Below are 18,234 nucleotides of genomic sequence, written 5' to 3' on the forward strand. Positions count from 1 at the left end.
ATTTATCAACTTTCTACTCGATAAAGATTGCAAATTGATCACTTTCACCACTCTGATACTTCTAATGTAAAATACCACCAACGACGTGATTAAAGAAAAACGTCATTAAAAATATCTTTTGAAGATGAAATCCTTCGTCAAAAGATACGACAAAGGCTGCGACATAGTCTACTCCTCTAACCAAGATATATCATCATACAGTATGTTTCTTGTAGAAAATCATACACTCTTTTAACCTAGGACAAGGTACAGCGTCAGTATGGCTAGAAACCATCTAGTTGGAAAATCGAGACAGGGTCGATATCTGGTTGCCTGTCAAGGTGAACGGTTTGATATCTGGCGGAAGGACTCACCGAAAACTGGAGCAAGGATGGATGACCCAGTGACCTGCAGCCTTTTGCCTGATCCGTTCCTTCATCAAAGCTTTCTTGCTTCCGAACAGCTTCATAGCCAGCTTGTTGTCGGTAGGCTGGAACAGGGCCTGAAGCTGATTCTTCAAGAAGCTCTGCTTGACTTCCTGGCCCGGAAGACCCGGGCCCGGCTCCTCCTTCGGCGTCCCGTAGAGGGACACATCGTCCACTCCGAAGTGGACCTTCCCGCTGCCCTTGTAATTCATCTCGTTGCCTAGAACATAATAACAAAAGCATTTTGTTAAGCAGTGTTGTTACGTTAAAAAATACACATTATAATTTTTTCGTCCTGATTCTGCTTATAACGCCTTATAAAGAATTTGTACGCTTATAGAATCTATTTAAGAATATACATACACTACCCTGTACTTACAACGTAAAAATTAGAGTATTTATCGATGTTCAATATAAATTGAACAATACTGTTTTCTATTTTCATTTTTCAGCTGTTTGATTGTAAGTCAGTTATTTTATTCGCGACATATCTAAAATATTGAATGTAACCAATGGGTCCAAATGCTTATGGTAGATAGTGTACATGTTATGTAAATTCTCACGTAAGGGTTCACACGCACTCTCATACCTTTTTGTGGATACTATGTTGTATAATTGTTGTATTACAGCGTTTCTTTTTGTTTTTATGTATTTAACAGTTATATTACAGTCTACAGATCCTAATGTCTAAACATTTTATCATCCATCTATCAGTTAACTTAATCAATCAAATGTTGGTTCAACGTCAACACATCAAACGTCGAATGTAATTAATTACAATCCTAACTTCGCTGCAATTATCTAGATCAACAACAGTTCAATCTGTCGTATACAACAACTTAAACTAAACTCACAATTTCATATATATAATTTGAAAATTATCTAAACTATAGTTCGATAGGTAACGATGCGATGTGAAAAACTGTAACTCGTGGAACAAATTATATATACGTGTGAACCTATATAGTTGAGAAATTAAAAGAACTCGTAGTACTCGATAATTTCCAATTAAATACAGCAATTTGCTCAAATGTATAATCATTGGCTAGCAACGAACATTCTATAATTCTCGTTTCGAATAAACAACGTTCAAGTCCAGTTACTGAAAAATGCTTCGACGAAAGCCACGTGAAATCCCCACTACGAGAATCGAGGTACACGCGAGCTCATTCCAATCTCCCATCGACTTCCTTTCCAGCTCTCAAACGCAACCATACGCACTATTGGCTCTGTTGAAGCACACATGAAATGTAAAAACTACCAAGCACCGTTTGCTCGTCGACTCCAGTTAAATACAGTTAACCGACAGAATTCTGCCTTTTTTCGTTTTACATTTGCAACGCATTGCCTCTAATAATGGAAGGGAGGGGGGACTTAGAATTTAAGTGGTTGAATATTGTAAATAATATTGGAAATCTGATCGACTTTCAATTAATATTTTCATATTTTTTTATGAGGACTTTTATTCGAATTGAATAGAACTTTTATTTGATTGGAATAAAAGTTTTTAGGAGAATTTTTATCGAGAAATTATTGGAGAATCTTCTTTTGTATAATTGAAATAACGATATTAGCTAATTAAATTATGTAAGCGAAATTGTACTAATAAATTTTGGAACGATTCTGATTGAAGTGTTAAATGTTTATATTTAATTCATTCACTTAAATTAGAAAAAATTACTGTGTTAATTTGTCATTATTTACCCTCTAAGATTCTATCATTTTTTTCTAGCATTAAAGCAAGTTATTTTCTTTTTTGTCACGGGGCTCTTCTCTTTGCCTCTGATTTTTCTAGTGTAACAAAGAACGTTATTTAAACATTCGTGCAATTCTGAGTGGAATTTTCGGTATTACTTTTGAAAACTTTTAAGCCAATTGCCTGGAGATTTGAGTCATTTTTATATAGAGATGCCCCGTTTTTCTCTAAAAGTTTTTGGATAATTTATCTGTTTATCATTTTAAATAGATAGTCTATAGTTTATATTTTTAAATCAATTCTGAACAAATCAACTGTTCTTAATGTTTTAAGAAATCCTTTTAATCATTTTCATAGATAATATAAAAATATTAATCTTTGGGAAGCAATAGATCTTGGGGCTTTATAATTATAACGAGCCAGTAATTCTTGTGAACCAGAAAAATCGTTAGTAGACTACTTCGCAATCATAAATGATAATTTCAATGGGATATGAGTTTGAAAATTATTATTGCAGTAGAATGAAAGATCGTCATTGCTAAGAATAGGTTTTTATGAAGGTGAGGAACTATGTAGTTACTCTGCGATAAAAATCATCAATAAATCAATTATACGCACAAACTGTTGCTAAGAGGATGCAAGAGCTCTAAATCGACTTGATTATTACTAGTTGAATGATGTTGGTTTCTGTTGTAAAAAAGTCTCTACCCTACAGCGAAAGATGAATCGCCATAAGCTACACTACATCGATAAATCATTTATCATGATCATATAAGAATTTTATAGTTAATGAACTAAAATGTAGTATACCATAACCTTAATAACCAAGAAATATACTTGAAAAATATTCCTAACGTTCTTATAAAATTTCCATATACATAGTATCATCTGAGAAGATATGAAATTAGATAATTAACTAGTACAAGATAGAACTCAGTGATTTCTCGTAGAACTCGAGTGATTTCTACGAGGAAACAACAGAATTATAAAAGTCTTATAATTTCCCAAACGAGATACGATACGGTATCAACCTATTTAGAAGATTTCTAAACGTTATGCCAATTCATAATTATTCAGAATTATTACCAGGAAATTTTTCAATTTTTAATTTCAGGCTGCATGAGAAGATCTTATCATTCCACGAAAATAACGCATTGTCAGTTCTAGTTTAAAATGGGAACACATAATAAATCTTGCAATAAAAATACATAAAAAGTGCATGTAATAAATATCAATCAAATATTATTAAATCAGTGTATTAAATAATGTTAAAAAAATCAAATGTTATCGAACTAATCATGTTAACCACATCTCGTCACAGTGTTAATGAAACTTCAAAAACTCATACATGACACACACAATATATTTATAAAAGTTTCCTACAATAAATGTCCAAGTACCTCGCGAATCATTATATATTTATTTATTTAAATAAAGCTGGTTTTCCTACAAAATGCACGACTTTCATAGATAACTCTTTCTTTCCAAAACACTATGCATCATTTCAGTAAAGACGATATGAACACATATATAGATTAAGGATATCTTAAATCTTTCCGTTTCTATACATTTAAGGATCAATCTCGTTATCAGATCAACTACAGCGAAACCTTGTCCTCGAAATGCCACCTAGCCTCCATAAAATCCGTGATTCTTCAATTCCTCGGAACAAGACTCACCAAACTTCGGCGTTGCTCGCGCGTGCGACAACTTGGGCCAGCTGGAGACAAGGACAGGACAGCCCTTGTTCCCTTGCTGTTGGTCTAGCTGTGTTTGTTTCCTCAAGAGCGGCGTTCTCTGCTCGTCGAGCTGACTGGCGCGCGCCAGATCGTCGGCCATCGCCCGAAAGCAAGCGGCCTCAGGATCGCGAGAACGGTCTGCCCCGTTTACCGTGTAACTGGTCCCCGATGCAGAGGTTGACTAATGACGAGCGGAACACGAGGAAAAAGAAGCCACGCGGCCGGCGAAAGCCAGCCAACCCGACCAACCCACCCAGCACCACGGCCAGAACGAACGGAACCCAAGTGGAGAAGAAGAGAAAAGCAAAAGCGATGCAGTGGAACAGAGAGAGAGGCAGAGAGAGAGAACGCTGAGACTGACCGGTTTTATTGTGGAACCAAACGACGACGCGGCGTTCGATTCTTTTCCATGGCATTCGACGAGGAACGCATGCAAATCCTCCGCGCGACAATCTCCCGTCAACCTTGACACTGGAGGCGGCTAGAACGTCACGAGAACCAAGCCTCCCTTCCACTAATCGCCAATGATAATTCCATTTGTCTCGTCCCGTGTTTATATCACGCGAGATACCTATATATACGCATCTCGTAGGTTTTGTATGGTTGCTCACAAATTTGGTATAAAGTATATTTGGTATAAAGTATATTTGGTATAAAGGATAATAATCCGGACTGCAACACTTTCTGTCTAAACTTTTCTGTCTTTTCCGGGGCTATTTTAGATCGCTGAAGCCGAAAACGAGGGACATCTTTCACATTAGGACAAAGGTTCTAATTGTAGAAATCCATGTACGACCGCGACCATATAAAGCGGTGAGCGGCAAAACAAGCGATGGCATAGTTAGTGGCAAATTTGTTGCTTGTCGCTCTCTGTATGATCACAACTTAACCGGGCGTCTCGCGCAGGCTGGAAAATGAAGAATATGCTAGAACCTAATCCACTTCTGGCGATTCAAATATACAGAAAGTAAGCCATACTTTCTAGTTAGGAACAGCAAATTTGAAAAAAGGTAGCGCCAAATTCCACGAGGATGTCGTACATCAACAGGTTGACTGAAACCTTTCCGCCTTATTCTCGTGGAAAATGACTCTCATTTTCGACTCTCGTCAGCAATTTCAAAAATCTCTAAAAAGCGTCTTATTAACCGAATGAATTATATTGGGTTGTCCGGAAAGTGTCTTTCTTTTACAGGCACGTCTTTTACAACAACGCATTTTTACACAAACATGAAACCTAATCTGTCGAACGTTGTAATCTTTAGTTTGATAGAACAAAATGGATCAATGGAAACGTAATTCGATAAAATAATATAAAACGGAAAATGTTGTTCCATTATTTCCATTATCTATTATTTCCTTATAAAACGAAAGAAACTTTTTGGACGACCTAATAATAATCGTGTCTCGTTATAATGTCAATGAAATTTCAAGATATTTCACGTGACACGTACTATGAGCGCATAAAAAGTTTTCCATCGTAACAGAAAATTCTGTTCAATTCATGAGCCATTACGATAGATCGTCTAATGAACATATTAAATGCGATTTTAAAATGTAAAACTATCTTTCGTCGCAATCTAACCAAGCAAGATAACGCAAGATGACGCGACGTACACGACAAGACCCACGCAGAATTCTCCCTGATCTCATTCGCCTGAAGCGAATTCGAGAGAGTGGATTCGCATTCTCATGGAGAGCGCTTGAGAAATTTGAGCGTGCGATTCTTCAGAGACGGCTGTATGCCGCGTGAGAGAAATTAGACACGCCCGGGGAGATTCGTCGAGAATGCAAGGGTGTTTTTAAAGAGCCTTGGTGGGTTTGTAGGTGTTGTTAGCGGTTTGGTTGCATGCGAAATGCTTTGGGTGATTGAACTTTAAAGTTTAAGAAGGTAGAAAGACTTAGCTGGATGCCATACAGTTTGATTTGAGATTTTCGTAAAAGGTTTTAGCAAAGGAATGCGTGTTCTGTTGTTTGTGCGATTGTAAATTCTTATCTATAGTAGCGTAACGTTGGATTATTCTAAATTCCATTTATGCTACATATTTTTCCGTTACGTTTTATCATGTTTGCTTTTGTATTTAAATTCGAGGAATGTTATTATTTGTTTCATTCAGAGAACATTTTGTGAACCACATAGCTGGCAATAATTAGAGAATCGTTTCTAATGTCATTTTGATTTTTGCCTGTGCCTATGTACAAGCTTGACCTTGTGTCTGTATATATTTTTTAATTGTCTTGAATTTTTATTAGTGTCATACGACTAACATGACAATTATTAAGCCTGTTTGCTTGGTTCGAATAAAACCGCTCATGGTAGCAATATCCTAGTTCTGGTATTTGAAACTTATGAAGATTCAATGTATTTAATTTAGTTAACTAAACTAACATTTATAAGCTAAATTACGATAGTATATGTAACTACAAATTGTCACTAATTAAGTATTAAATAACCAAAAGTGATGCTTGATTTAATAAGAATAATAAATCCTGAAGAACTTCGGACCTCACCGCTTTAGTCGTTCAATTACAAAGTCTACCAGCTGAGAATCGTTTCGAGCGATTACGAAGAGGAGCAATTTCCATGAACAATACGAAGCGTAGAAGGGCGTTTCGCGTTGAGAAAGGGATTTTAGCGAAAACATTCGCTTGAAAATCAACGTCGTAAGTGGAACGACTTTAACGCGACATTCGAGACCGAGCCAGTGTTACCGTGACAAAATGTTCTCTTTCCGGTGTCTTTGTAGGACCGAGCTTTGCGACAGATAATTTGCCTGATAGACGAGGAGCGAGCAAATTATCTCATCCGAGAGGGAATCGACGAAGAGAGAGAAAAAGAGAGAGAGAGCAAGGAAAAGAGAGAGAGAGAGAGAGAGAGAGAAAGAAAACCACTTCTTACTACGCTCCAACGCGCAATTTTTGCTACGTAACATTTAATTAACTTCAGCTTCAATAATCTTTAATTATGTGTGTACGATTATTCATGTGTATACGTGTGTGATAACGAGATGATATCGGTGAATAATTCACATTCGTTAATTATGGGAGTTGGCGCTTTCAGAAAATATTGAAACGTCGATCTCGTTGAATAAACAGCAGGTTTTAAATTAATATTGTGTTTGCATTAACAAACGAGAACATTACAATTTTCACCAATTACTGTAATTTTTTTGTTTCGGCTTGTATTTGAGGAGAATATTATAATTATCGTTAACTAGTTTAATTTTCTCGTGTTGATTGGATTTGATCAACGAGATACGTTTTATACCATTATTTTTGGTGTTAATTTCGAAAGAATAATGGAATATCTCCGTGTTGAATGTCTCCTCTTAAGTTACGAGAAAGGTAATAAAAAATTGCTTTAAAAAATGCTCTGGTTAATATTAACTGCTTTAATGTTCTGTAGTTTACTTATAGCCTGATCCTTGATAATTGGAAGATATAAAGATTGGAAATTATTAAATTAATAATTAAAGATGTAGAGATTGGACATTGAAGTATTCTTTTCAAGATTTCATTTTCCTTGGGAATATCTCTCAAAATCTTCTTTCAAGATTGTAAAGTTTTGACAATTGAAAAGGAAGTTCAAAAACGAAAAAATTGGAAAGTTCGAATGGCCGAAAATTTGGAAAATCGGAACTATCCCAATTTGAGAACTTGAATATTTCAAAATTTGTAAGTTCGAAACTTCGTCAGTTAAAAATTTTGGAAGTTCAAAAGCCATAAAATTCGAAGATTTGAAGCATCGAAAATTGGGAAGTGTAAAACATCGGTAACATGAACATTTGAAAGTTTATACATTCGATATTCAAATTTCCAACATTGGCAAACTGAAATTTTACACGTATTTACAATTCTTCCTACAACCACCTTAATTAACGTTCTACCATTTTAACCAAACATTTTATTGGTCAAAGGAAAATTATTCTACAGACTCCTACTATAACTTCGTCAATTATCTTCATATCAGCCTTTATACGCGTACATATAATTTTACCGAATTGATTTCAACAAAGAGCAATTAATATACTCTCGTCCCATGTAATGGCATTCCTTTCTCGTTTATGAAGCTTACTACACATTTTAGCAAATGAGAAATGTTTTTAATCTCCTCTCCGATAATTCCTTCCATCTTCTCTTTACTAATTAAATATTTTCTTCTATAAATAGATACGTCGTATCTATCTATATGCATTTCGGTTTTATTAATTAAATTCGCCTAAAATACAATTTTCGTAATGTCTTGTAAATACAAGTTCGAGAATAACAGAAACTATTTTGAATATCGCAAACACTGATTCATACTTCAACGTAATTTAATGGCGATTCCATTGAAGCTTGAAATAACATTCACTAATGAATCGACGCCACGGTGAAAACCAGTAACGTTAATCGCTTCTTATGAAACAAATATTCCACTGTAGTAAACAGGATTCGTGCGATTTGGTATTTTTATTCAACAGCTCGTTTATATGCGCTTGGAGTTTTGCATTAATCGATTATCATACTGTTGGTCTATATCGTTACGTACGTAATTATAAATATCTGTTAACTTTTCTAATTCCTCACATTGTTGAAAATTTCGATTTTTTTCAATTTTATTTTTCTATTGAACATAAAATATTCCAAAATAAAATCTTCTGTATTTGCTCCAATTCTTTACGTCCCACTTTTCAATTTCCTTTCAATTCTTCGCGCTATTTTAAATTTCAAACATTGTCTCTTTTGTCGTATTTTTTTATTTATCGTAAAACATTCCACGAAACAATTTTTTTTATTCTTCATATAGATCGCTTGCTCAAAGAAAACATATTAGATCGTTCTATTTTCGCCAAAATGCATGAACGTTATATTCCTTAATTTTTTTATTTTAGAATTTTTCTCAAACAAAATATATAATATTTTTCTCCAACTTTAAACAATTGATCTCTGTAGATAGAGGTTGGGTTAAGAGATGGATTAAAAGATCTGAAGGGATTAAATAATCAGAGGAATTAATGGAAGAAGTTAAAGCGTAAGTTAAGGGTGGAAATGAATTTTGTCGAAAGTGAAATTTCATTTCTTCTCGTTGGCAGTCGGTTGTCAGGTGCTCGTAAATATGCCAACTAAATGCGCGGCTAGCTCGATTGCTTTTCTGTATTGCAACAACCGATAATGGGCTCGTTACGGGCATTTGTCGACGAATAAACGGCTTATTGAACGAGCATTCTTACGGTGCTCCATATTTCCTCACGCGGACACGTGTGCCAATAACTTCGAATTCGCATTTCTCATTTGAGGTTTCCTCGACAGAAATATTCTACGAGCTTTCTCCTTGATTAATTATCATTCGCATACCCATGTCGGTTTAGCATTCTTAATTATCATTTCTTCGTTTCAGATCAATATCGCGATAATTTAATATGTGAAATATAAAAAGATTAAATAAAAAAAAAATTTTGCATGCAAATTTTTAATGTTTCTTAAATATTTAGGGATTACGCAACTAAAAAATGTTATATGCAAATAAAACATTCTTTTCTAGTTTGAATAATTTCTAGTTGACAGTTTGAAGATAAAAAACTTAGTATTTCAGAATTACATGAATTTCTTTTTCTTTTTTTAAATATAAAGATGTGCTGTAAGCTATATATATGCGATATAAGTGATTGCACAATTAAAAAAAATTCTTTTTATAGATTAAACTCTCTTTTAATTAAATATTATTTTATTTACTATATCATTTGTTCAATGAAATTTATACATATATAAGATATATACATGTATGTGTTATATTATACTAAATTTCTTTTTAAATAGAATTAAATAGAATAAAATAATATTGGCTTAACTGGGTCGGAACATGATCGGTTCATGAAATGTTTCAAATAAATATCGTCGTGTTTCATGGCATCATTAATATTCTACATTCTTGATCTTCATTGTTTTTATAACAAAAGCAGATATCTGGTCGTATTAAATAATACACGTATATTCATTCTTAATTACCGTATTGCATATATAGTTATAAAATTATTAAACACTGGCTGCTACTGAAATATACAACTAACCACCTCTGGAGCTGCATTCTTTTGTTTGATCAGAAATGTCTTTATTTTATGTAACGACGTTCCAATACGCAGTTTGCTGCTTTATTTGCTTGCCTAAATTATTTTATCGAAACACAGGCGCGAAAACTAGAATCCAGTGTTGGTCACACAAATAATCGAGCCAACGCAACATATGCGTTAGATGTAATGGTAGCGGACATATCAAGTGATTATGAATTTAATAAAAGATCAATAGTCGAATTGAACTTAAAACCATCACTTATGGCTATCATGCTTGAAAAATTACGGTTCGATGAAGAATTATGGAAATTGAATTCTATTCGTTACTTTCCACTTTATTTCAAAATGTTACCTCATCTTTTAGCGCTTAATTGGAACAACTATAATTGGAACATCCTCTCGATTAATTCCTTTGACTTATTCGCAGTCATCACCTTGGAAGTATAACGGAACACTGTTTCATAGGTGTGGCAAAAAGAAGGTTAAACTGTTTCGACGATGCGACCACAAAGATGTAGCTGGATTTGTATGTGAAGATAGATGTGTTTCTATGTTGCATTAGATGAGTCTGATATGTCTGTGGAAGAGCGTGGGTGCTCTTTGTATAAGTGCAATCATCCTTAACTCTTGTTTCTTCTTAATCTTTTTTTCTCAAGGTAAATTGGGCTTTCAAAGATTGTTCTCTTTTAATTTCAACATCCTCGATTTTGAAATCTCGATTTTCGTTAAGGAGAGAAAGAGGAGCATCGATTATCGATTTCTTGAGAAATATTTAGGATGATTATTTATAACTATTATTTCGTATAATAAAGTTAAATACGAATGGTAGGAAACTATAGACAATAATATACAGCTGAAGATTTGCTCTTTCGAGTAATTATTGCTATAATAAAAGAACTGTTCAGATTGTAGAAAATGCTTCTAAATTTTCCACAAAACGTGTCGGAAATCTCGTATGGAATACGAAGAGTATACATATATATATACGTCGCGAGCTGCGCAATTAAATTTCCGGTGGGGTAAGATTCAACTGTAACTGAACGCCACTGGACAAAACGACGAGCGTTCCTAATCTTGACACACTATAACTTTTATCAAACTTTCCAATCTAATTTCTAGAAAATACAGCCATTGCAACTATAATAATTCTTGATTCGTCATCGTAGAAAATTCAATGAACGATTTTTTTTTAATAGATACTTCATACTTCAATGTAATATAAGTCTGAAGAATAAAATAAAATACGATTTTTCTATATTTATTAAAATATCGGTATTGTAAATTTCATTAGCTTTCTCCCACAGTTAAAGTTATTACTCAAAAATTAAATATAAACTCATATGCGTGTGTGTGTTTGAAATTATAGAAGTGTCCATATTCTGAGTTCGGAATAACATCAACGATAGGTTTTCCAATTGTGGGAAGATTTTAATTAAAACTGAATGGAAAATACGATATGCGAAATAATATCAGGGTATTTCTAAACTGTTCATTTAATGTAACAAGAACTGATTTCTCGTATAGTTGATATCTCAGTATTAAACTCGAAAATAGGACGTTAGAAAAAAAAAGAAAATACGAGAAAAAAGGACAAAGATAAAAATAAGATAAAAATAAGTTATAATCCAAATTGTGTGATAATCAAAGTGACCAAAATTAATTCGGCAACATCAAGGAATTGAATTTTATTTCGCTCTAAATCCTCTTTAAATTATAATCCCTCAACCAAATATATCGACTTGCTCATATATTTACAATTTCTTAAATATCTGCAATCTCAGAATTTAAAACATTATCGAAAAATTCAGGCACTCTCCGTTTATGTATAGATTAAACAACATTTGCACAGCGTATACATTTTCTATACCTAATATTTATACAGCTGAAATAAATCACCACGCGGTTCCAAATCTTCGATAAACAAACACGAGAAGAGCTTGAGAACGTTGCATGAAAAATTTTTAATATACAGTGGGGAAAAATAACATATGAATTTATTTCATTTTTCGTTAAAATCATCAAAGTAGAAAAAAGCCTTCGATTTATTCTACCGATTCAAGATTATACTTGCGCGATGCACCATGATAACTAAAGAACATATCTAATGAAAGCCATAAAAAAATATTGGATATAATGCAATTCTTCACGAAGTAATATAAAAGTTGTACGAAATCGGAAAGACAATGAAACGATGATTCGTTAAAAAGAATATCGATAATAAAAAGTAAAAATGACTTACCTTGGTCGGCTACGAAATCCGTGATGAGCAATGTCTCGTCGTCTAGAGCAGTGACGAGGCTGTCCGTGCAAGTGTTCGTGTTCTCGATGCTGATCTTGATGCTGTCATCTTTGTTAAGCCGTGGATGATTGTTCGCGGCGGGGTTATTACCGGCGTGGCAGTTATTGTTGTTGTTGTTATTATTATTATGGTTGTTGTTGTTATTGTTATTGTTGCCCCCCTGCTGCTGGCCGAGGTGGTGATGGGGTGAACGAACGGATTCTGTGCTGCTGGTGTGCAAACTAACCCCCGTAGTCGCTCTTCCGTTCACCAGCCGTAGACTCGGTGCCCGTCGACCTCCACCTCCTCCTCCACCCCCACCAGCGCTGGTCACAGAACGGCCGCCACCGCCGCCACTCTCGCCCTCCCTGAAAAATAACGTTTAATTCCTCGTTCAACATTGTTCTGATACTCTCAACTTCTTATTTTTACTATACTATATTTTAATGGCATCAAGTAGATGAAAAAAGTTTATACGTATACTTAGACTGACGCTCGAAAATGCTTTATTAAAAAATTATAAACGTTCGGAGATTTACTGGTAAAACTATTCTTACGTATTTATGGGAACACGCATAACAATTGGTTTATGAGAAAATAGAAAGAGAAATAGAAGAAAGTATAGAATATATTCATATGACGCTTTGTTTCTGAAAAGATCGAATTTGGAAAATTATCAAAGATGTACTTGGATTCTAATTTTCGATTGGACAGGAGTAAATATCGATAGGAGCTTATGCTACGTGCGAAAATAGGTCGAAAATGAAGAATAGAATGTTCTCATAAAGCGTTTTGTGTCCGAGAAAAATTCGAAACTTGATCGTACGTATGTACCAGGCCAGTTCTGAAGTAAACACGCTCGGACCATATTTTCTTGAGAATGAATCTTCAAAGAGAAAAATCTCATTCTATCTTTTTTTTTATTTCGTATCTCTGCCGAGCTTAACGCGCGACGAATATATCTATGGATGTGATCGGAATTGGCATTCGAAACTAAAAATATATAAATAAGAAAATTGAAAAATATACATGTGAGAAGTAAAGCTATTACAATGTAGGTTTTTATATTTAGAATTTTGACGAATGATTAAAACTGCAAAATATATAAAAATATAAACATATGTCAAGGTAAACGTACAAATGTATACAAATGTACAAGAAAAGCAACAATATAAAAGTACGATGCAATAGACCAGAGAAAGTAGTTTTATAAATCAGGAGGAATATTTAGTCTGAAAAAATATTAAAAAATCGAGCGAAGTACGAAGAGTATTAAATTATAATGCAATAGAAGAAATTATTTTACGAATCAGAAGGAATATTTAGTACGAAGAAATGTATTGAAAAATTCAAAATAGACAATACAAACCTTGTATTAAATAAATTGAAAATGCTTGTCGTATGAGTGAATAACGTAAAATTTATGAAAACTACACTGCACGTAAACGAAGATAAAGCGTATAAGACACGACGAACTGTATTGCACGAGAAGAAAAACAAGACTGAGAGTCCTTCAGTTATTGTTTTGGTATGGAACCCCAGGGTTGTATACAGGTGTGGTTTCAATATTTACATGCCTGCTTTCATAATTTGGGATTGGTTCGGAGAGTGTATTGAAGGTTTTCCTTAGCAGGTATACGAAATACCCTAAGGGCAGGTAGTTAGAAAGGTGAAAACAGATAACGCACGTTTATCATCAGGAAGTGTTTAAAATATTTCAAATATTGATTTTTACGATCTGCGTTCTTTTTTACTTACGAAAAGGTTCAATTATTTCGTATGCGCTACACTTTAATAATAAAATTGTGGGCGTGGTTTATGTTAGTCATTAAGTAAAACTTAGAAGTTTGTAATGAAAATTTGCAATATTTTTATCCTTTTAAAGAAAATGCATAACTTGCGAGTCTCTAATATAATAAATTAGTATAACAGAAAGACATTGAAAATTTAGTATATGAATTAAATTTCTTGCATTGAAAGAATATTTATAAATTCAAATATTCGCACACCATGCATCTTCTCCATAAAAAAGCTTGTTACCTTTTATGGTGGCTCTTTTCTTTCACAAAAACACCATCAACGAGATATAAAAAATCTTATTTTCTTGTCCTCACAACTTCACTATTATCAAAGTTACAATAAGAGTTACTAGCATAAAAAAAATACTAAAAGCAAGAAAAGAAAGAATAAAACAAATGAATACTTATGGTAGAAACACATAATAAATAATGCTTTTTTCACTCTTTATAACAAGACGTATTTAAAATTTACTACGCTATCGAGCAATCGCGTCCATATTAGCAAATGTGTCTTTATATTTGATTTTGACAGCAAATTCAATTTATCGGGATTCGATTGTGTGACAAAGCTCCCGTAACGAGACTGAGAATCTCGTAAAAAATTTAGTCGGTTTGATTTCTAACGCTCTTATATGTTCTTCGCGCCAAAAACCAGACAATAATCTCTAAGAATTACCCTAACAAAACTAATTACAAAAATCTTGAAATCTCAAACCAAACACACAACACAGCTTCTTATTATTAATCCCATTAATCTTCAAAGAAATGATTTTCACAACGAACAAGATCGCAAAATTAGATCCTAATACACGAATCGCAGTGACTCTCTGAAATCTCAGCACGCTTTCTCTTTCCAAACGATCAACAAATTCGTCGATGAAGGAGCAACGCAAGCATCTCAATTGTGATCGATACACACGTATCTCACGTGTTTGACTTGCACGTTAAGGAAGTGGTATACCCTTGGAAACCATCTACATACAGCGTAGCGGTTCGTCTGCAAAACCGTCCTCGACCATCGTTCCACTTTTTAATCTTTCCATCTCTCGAAATCGTCCTTGCCATTCTGGACGCTCGGTTATCGCTGCGTATTATCGCCCTCCACAGATTCTCCACTGATTCTTGTCTCCCTTTCTATACATCTATTCAGCCGATCGACGATCTTTTCTCAATTGTTTGCTTATGGTCGTTGACACGATTAATAGATAAACTTGTTTGTTATTTATGCATATCTAGATCGTGATATCAATGTTCGATAGACAAGTATTTAGTAGTTTTTATGATTCAGTGAAAGGGAAGTGGTTGTTGTTCTTTGTATCTTTGAATGTAAGTGATTTAGATTTAGAGGAATTGGAATATTTTGGAGAACTATCGATAGTATGTACAAATAATGGTCTTTGCATTTGTGTATTAACATCACTTGGTAATTCTTAAGGAAGATAAATCTAGAGAGAAGAGACGAATAAATTACTCTGTTCTTATAGATCGAAACGTTCTCCCAATGAACTTTTACGACTTTTTTAGAGCCGTTTCAAGCGTCTTGGACATGGTTCTCCTAAGGTAATCGTCAGAGACCACGAAAAGTATCCATCAGATGAAAGCAGATCAGAGGCGGAAGATCAAACGACAAGGAACGCGGGCATAATGACCTTAGGTCGTGTTTAGGTAACTCGTGTTTTGTTCTTATCGCCGAATCGTTTGCGATGAGGAAAAAGCCAGATCCTGGAACTTTTGAGTCGCTTACGAGCTTTGTGAATGAAACGTCGCAGTTGCGAGTAAATGGCTCTTTACCAACGTTTTTCTTCCATCTTTCCGGATTCCACTCCTCAAGCATCGATCTCGTTTTCTTGGTCTACGACGTCGTTCGACGTCTCATTAGCAGGATAATTAGTTTCCACTTTTGACAAATTTTTATCTCTGTTGAGATGCGATTACATCTTTAGACACAACGTGAGGCAATATTCTGAGGAGACAAGAAGTTCTGGAGGGAATGGTAAAGAAAATTTGACTTATGACACATAAGAATTATTTATTTTATTATGTAAATAGATCGCGGTTTTTTACGCATTTGTGGAAAATTTGCACGTAATACGACGAAATATGTATGCTTCCTTTAATATTTTTCTATAATACTTAATAGGTAATGCAATTGTCTACCCTTTTGTCTTTTACCGGGATTTTACTTTTTTAAATATATTCTCGCAGATAAATTTGCATAAAAATCTGTAAGTCTAATTAGAAAATATTATTGTAGGAATTATCAAAAAATATGGACAACGGGGCTGCTCCAGGGGGATGTAAACCTGGAATCTGTAGCTGGACTACTACACTAAGGCAATGGCAGTACGGATATTCACAAACTTATTCTTCTTCACAACCAACTTCGATGACAGGTGACCTTCGTTTCGTTGTTCGGGGTTAGTATCAATGTTGCGTGTTACAAGTATTACGAATATGAGGAGGAAGAGAGTTTTTTTTCCTCTTTTCTTTTTTTTTTCTATGTTGTTTTCTTAGGTTGCTTTTTTTTTATTTTTCACATTCTTTCTATGTTGTTTTCTTAGGTTGCTTTTTTTTTATTTTTCACATTCTTTCTATGTTGTTTTCTTAGGTTGCTTTTTTTTTATTTTTCACATTCTTTCTATGTTGTTTTCATAGGTAGGCTTTTTTTTTCTTTTTTTTTTTTCTTTTTTTTTCTTTTTTTTTTTTTTTTTCACATCTCGGGAGGTAATGTCCTAGAGAGACCTAAGACATAGAGAAGCTGCGTCGTCCAAGTACGGATTCTCACACACATCACATTTCACTTCTGATTCTGAACACACTTAAGTCAAAATCCAGGAGGGCACGTACGGATTCGAACCGCCAACCTATGTGTTTGCAGTCAGCTACAGTAACCACATAGCCACCGTCGTCCTGTACAAAGTGTAGTTCCATAATTCCTATTTGAGGCTAAACATTCTGATCTCCCACTATTAGATATATATTATTCATTATTTCCCCTCCACCGCACCCTCCCTCTCAACCCACCCCTCCCCAAAGTTACACAGCACCCAAAAAGCAGACTACCGAAGCGTCCTGTTTCGCGACCAAGTTTACAGGACAGAAAAAAATTAAAAAATATTCATAAAAAAGCTCCGCTCTCCAGCGGCTTAAACCCAAAAATTGTATTATACACGAAAAATGTAAAGCGCCGACACATAATACAGCATGGCTACGTCGTACCGCCGCGTATCGGTACCTTTGCCTAACATATCATTACAAAAATTCACCGTTTATTGTGAATATGTATCTAAAACTGTATCTTGGGCTAAATAAACAAAAAAAAAATATATTATTCATTATAAAATATATATGAAACTTTACTTCCTTTGTGTTATAGTAAAAAACGTGTATATAATATTTTATAATAAAATAAATAATTCTTATCGTTTATAATGACAAGGAACGCGGGCATAATGACCTTAGGTTGCTGCTATCGACAGCTCGTTTCGCAAGAAACGATTTCTTCCGCGGCTATTCTATGATCTGATCGCAATTCAGATAAGTATCTGGCACGAGCGACACTATTCTTATATATCTTCTGTTTCCAATTTTTGCATCCTTTCTTACGTAACGTCTACGAACAGGCGTCATCTAAATTTCTGTTTCTATAGTAAACGATTGAAGAATTAGAATTGCTATGTTGCATATTTCGCGTAAGTAATTAATTAATCGATGACGAGCTAATAATACTTTTCAACTGGAATGGAAAAATGAGAATCAAGCTTGATTGCATTTAAATATATACTTCGACCGTTGAAATTATTATAATCGAATCTCCAATTTCTATGCACATATTTTAATCTTCAACCTGAATTTCAATAAATTGCCCATTAGCTATTGATAGAAGATCGGAAAATATTTCGTAGGAAGATTCATTTAACACTAATCTTACCAGGTCCGATCAAATGACTATTTCCAAAATTTTATTTAAAATTGTACGTTCATTATTATTTCTTTTGTTCATCTAACTTTATGTAAATTCTTATATTAACAAAAATTGAGGAACTGATTAATCAGATAATATAAGAATTTACATAATGTTAAATTGAGGTTAGGTTAAGTTAGCCTGGTAAGGTTAGCGTTAATTTAAGAACACCATATAATGTTGTCTCAATACCAGAAGAATGAAAAAAACCTTTTTACAGATACATATACGTCTTTCAAGTTAATATTCGCGATTAATGGATATATGTATACAATAAATATACCTAAATACAGTATGAATATTTTAA

At 34.1% G+C, this 18,234-nt stretch overlaps 2 protein-coding genes across 13 annotated transcripts in view; both read right to left on the reverse strand.

The window, feature by feature from the left end:
- Positions 1-18,234, reverse strand: part of LOC126873748 (uncharacterized) — a 327,994-nt gene that overhangs the window by 94,850 nt on the left and 214,910 nt on the right. The gene's annotated exons all lie outside the window — the stretch shown is intronic.
- Positions 1-18,234, reverse strand: part of LOC126873706 (potassium/sodium hyperpolarization-activated cyclic nucleotide-gated channel 3) — a 212,211-nt gene that overhangs the window by 82,527 nt on the left and 111,450 nt on the right. For all 11 annotated transcript variants that reach the window (XM_050634855.1, XM_050634854.1, XM_050634852.1 and 8 more), the window contains 2 exons: positions 12,126-12,532; positions 354-624 (listed from right to left, as the gene is read on the reverse strand). In XM_050634855.1, the coding sequence (XP_050490812.1) occupies positions 354-624; positions 12,126-12,532 (678 nt within the window). The remainder of the gene's footprint in view (positions 1-353; positions 625-12,125; positions 12,533-18,234) is intronic.

This window comes from Bombus huntii, chromosome 15 (genome assembly GCF_024542735.1).
Source record: "Bombus huntii isolate Logan2020A chromosome 15, iyBomHunt1.1, whole genome shotgun sequence".
Taxonomy (NCBI): domain Eukaryota; kingdom Metazoa; phylum Arthropoda; class Insecta; order Hymenoptera; family Apidae; genus Bombus; species Bombus huntii.